This window comes from Pseudopodoces humilis, chromosome 2, assembly GCF_049639895.1.
Source record: "Pseudopodoces humilis isolate 2021_Gansu_Grassland_sample_001 chromosome 2, ASM4963989v1, whole genome shotgun sequence".
Taxonomy (NCBI): Eukaryota; Metazoa; Chordata; class Aves; order Passeriformes; family Paridae; genus Pseudopodoces; species Pseudopodoces humilis.
Window position 1 is genome coordinate 39,774,799 of NC_142201.1, and position 4,048 is coordinate 39,778,846.

General features: G+C 40.2%; 1 protein-coding gene across 1 annotated transcript; it reads left to right on the forward strand.

Moving 5' to 3' along the window:
* The first annotated feature begins 2,200 nt into the window (after positions 1-2,200).
* On the forward strand, positions 2,201-3,175 carry OXGR1 (oxoglutarate receptor 1). Its single transcript, XM_005516802.1, has one exon. It carries the CDS (start codon positions 2,201-2,203, stop codon positions 3,173-3,175), a length of 975 nt encoding a protein of 324 aa, XP_005516859.1.
* The last annotated feature ends 873 nt before the right edge of the window (positions 3,176-4,048 follow it).

Consider the following 4,048-nt stretch of genomic DNA (forward strand, 5'->3'; position numbering starts at 1 on the left):
CAAAAGAGCCACCCAGCCACCCAGTTCTAAGAGCTGACACTTGAGCCAGTAACTGAGGTTTTCTACCAGTTTCCTAATTCACAGCCACATGGAGCCTCAGACAGACAGGGAGTGAATGTATATGGCTGCAAAGCCATAGTAAAACCTGCTTCACTGCAAGGAAGACATAAATACATTTCATTTGAGCTCTTTGCTCAAAGCAATATCAGAGGGAGAAGCAGAATTGCAGGTTTTCAGGTAAGCAGTATTTCTCCATTTTCAATTTGGAGGGTTCAAGATTGTGGTGAAGAAACGATCAGAAGTGCAAGAAAGCCAACCCGGGGATAAATCAAATATTCTAGTAAATTTGTCTAACTTGATATGAAATATACTGGAGAGGCATAAATGTGGGTGACAGTGGTATCACGGAGCAGCAGAAAAGAGAGAAAACATGCACACCCCTAGCTTTTGTGACTGTAAATCTGGATTGATTTAAAATAAGCTTGACAGCCTTTACCTAGTGCATCTTTGACTGCAAAGCAATACCAGATCTAATATTTATGTTAAAAAGCATTAGTGCTTTTAACTAAATTATGGGGAGACTGTTCAAATTTCACTCTGAAGTGCTTCTGAGTAACCAAGAGATAATCATCTTGCTGACTTGTTATGATCAAATAATGCCCGTTGTGTTCCAGTTTTAATGACTGGGTTTGTCAGATGACTGGGTTGGTCATGTTCCACCAGTTACTGGGATAACGAAGAGTCATACAGTTAACATGTTAAATGCTGTGAACTGAAACACATTTTCCAAAACTGACTGAGGTACAATTCTGTCTTTTTTCCAGGTTTGGTTACTTTGGGGTGTTTTGGTCTTTTGTTTTTTAATGTGTTGATTTCACCCTGGATGCTTCACATAGCACTGGTTTAGTTTAAAGATGCTTTTTCTGGGAAAAGAGAGAGGATCTAGGCTTGATAGTACCCTCTCTAGCACTTTATGAAGTTTCTTTAAAGTATTTTCTCACATGGAATTGGTTAGAGTGGTACTCACCTGAGGTGCTGAAGACACACAGCCTCACTTGAAATATCCAGGGCTGAACTAGTCACCTTGGGCTACCTTTTGTATCAATGGAAAGAAATAGGTATGCCAAAAGAGTAAATAATTTATCTTAGAAACCTCAGCTGTGGGTAGATATGTCTTGGAGGAACTTACTTCTCTCCTCTTGTGATAAAGGGGGGCTTAGGAGGACTGGTTCCAATTTAAGCATCTAACTTTCTGATACCTGAAGTTAGATGATTTTCATGCTTGGTTACCATTTTTTCAGGTTAAAATACTACTAGGAAATTCTATGTCTTGAACTCCCTGTGGAGAGATCCAAATCTGCTATGTCAGACAAGAAATCATTACAGAGACAAGTCTATCTAACTCCAATTGGCATAGAATGGGAAGCAAGATCACTGCCTTCCCTCTGTGCTTTCCATTTTCTCTCTTCCCTTTGAGAAACAGTCTTTAATAATTAAAATTAGTTTTATGCCACTATGGAGCTTAATTTAAAAAAAAAACAAAAAACAAAATACAATAACACCTCCTCCCCCCCCCCCCAAAAAAAAACCACCTCCAAAAAACCAAAACATTTATACTAGTTTTATACTCAGATGACTCCAAGAGAATAAAATCACATTCAGGGAACAATCTGTCAGGTTATGGGAGCATCAGCTGCTGAGATCTGTAACTAAACCTAACATCTTTTAGCTTTTATGAAAGCAGAACATCTCTGTTTCATGAGCACAAAGCACTGATTAGCTCAGGTTAATAATAATAATATATGGATATGGTTCTGTGTTCTGAGGTTAAGATTAGTTCAGTTTTGCAAAATCTAAGCCCAAACTCCCTCTAGCTCTCTATGTGTGCTTCCTACTCCTGAAGATTTGCAGATAAGCAGTAATTGTCTTTTTCAATGAAGGAGACTAAACAAAGAAAGAGTAAAACTAATAATCATCTAAATTAAATGTAAAAGAGAGGAAAGGGTGAAATTAAACATTTCAATGGTATTATCTAGGTCAGACTGGGTATCTTAGCAAATCCTCATTTCCTCTCACCACTGTGCCTTCTCAAACAAACAACATTTTCTTCAGTGACAAAGGGTTTAACTGACAACATTTGTTCCAACAAATCAATTAAAACTGATCATCTGATTTTTGTCTTAAGGAGGCTTCTGCAAACATGGCATCTGAATGCACCAGCAATATTACTGCTCAGCCCGGCTCCGCAGACCGACTGACAAGCTGCAAGGATGAAGATTTCTTACAGGTGAAATTCTATCTCTCCATCCTTTACAGCCTAATCTTCCTGGTGTGCTTCCCAGGGAACATTGTGACAATTTTTGTTTACTTTGTTAAGATGAGGCCCTGGAAAAGCAGCACCATCATTATGTTAAATCTGGCTATCACTGACCTATTGTATGTAGTCACGCTTCCTTTCTTTATACACTACTATGTAAATGGAAATGACTGGATTTTTGGGGACTTCATGTGCAAGTTTATTCAGTTCTGTTTCTACTTCAACATGTACAGTGGTATTATCTTCCTTAGCTGCTTCAGCATCTTCCGTTTTTTGGTAATTGTGCACCCAATGAAATCCCTTTTTCTTCGGAAGCGGAGATGGGCAGTGGTGACCTGCGCAGTCGTCTGGATGATTTCCCTGCTGGCCCTCAGCCCCTTGGCCATCCTGATTGTCCCAAGTCACAAGCAGAACAAGACGATCTGCCCAGACCTGGTTATTGCTGAGGACTTTGACATAAGTCGCTGGTACAACTGGGGACTGACTGTGTTTGCCTTCTTCTTGCCCTTGCTCACGGTGACTCTGTGCTACGTGCTCATCATTTGCATCTTGGCCACTGGGCTCCACACACGGGCTAGCTACAAACAAAAGGCTCGCAGACTCACCGCTCTCCTCTTGCTGGTCTTCTATGTGTGCTTCCTCCCCTTCCACCTCTTTAAAGGCATTCATCTGGAGCTCCGAGTACAGCCAGTTAGCTGCCACTTGAAGAAAATAATCCTTTTAATGTTTATTATGACTAAACCTTTAGCAGCATTGAACACTTTTGGAAATTTGCTGCTCTATGTAGTGTCAGGAGATAACTTCCAGCAGGCGATACTCTCGCTCTTCAAGTTTTGGACAAACAAGAATTTGAAATAGAAGAGATTGATGCCATTTAACATTTATAGAGGAAGGATCAAAACCTGCCCTCAACCAGCCAGGCACAACCTCCCTGCCATCAGAGTACTCAGGTTAACCCAGCCAGTGCCAAAGGAGAGTTAATCTGTTCCGAGTTACAAACTGATAATCAAAGAAGGAAATTAATGAATAAAAATAAAAAGTTTTAAATAAAATACTAATAAATGAAGTGTGAAACGTCTCAGAAATGTTTCTGCAGTTGCTTCCTGAATCCATGGTAGCTCTTTTGGAGAATGGCCAATTCCAGGAAAAAAATACTAGTCTATTAGTGGCAGATTCAGCATGGGAGTAATCCTAAATTAATTTAATTAACTTAAAAGATAAATATAGTCTGAGCTAGGGACCTGTCTGACTTTATTCCTAAGCCATGGAGAGGGTTAAGACCCTCTGGAGATCAAAACCTGTCTTAGGCCTGTAGGAGGTTCATCTCACCTCCCTGGAGACATTGACAGGGTAGGTGTATGCATATAGCTAATCACCTTGCCCTCATTTTATAATTTTCCATTATAATGGAAAGAAAGAACCAGTTTTAGAGTGTGATTCACTGAATTATTCTTGATGTCTGCATTTGGACAAGGTGAATCATGACCTAGAAGTGCCTGTTTCTCTCCACTGACCGTAAAAGGTAAGTAGATCAGACACAGACTCAAATGTTCGTGCCTGCTTTTAAAGAGCTGAGGTGCAGCTCTAGTACTGACTAGTACTAGATGAGATGGATCACTCTCCAGAGGTGGCTGAAAGTGCAGCTTACAGTAAGACTCCATTCAGTGCCTTCAGTGATTGCCTGAAGAGTAATGGTGGGGTAAGATCACTCTTACAAGGATTTTCCACACT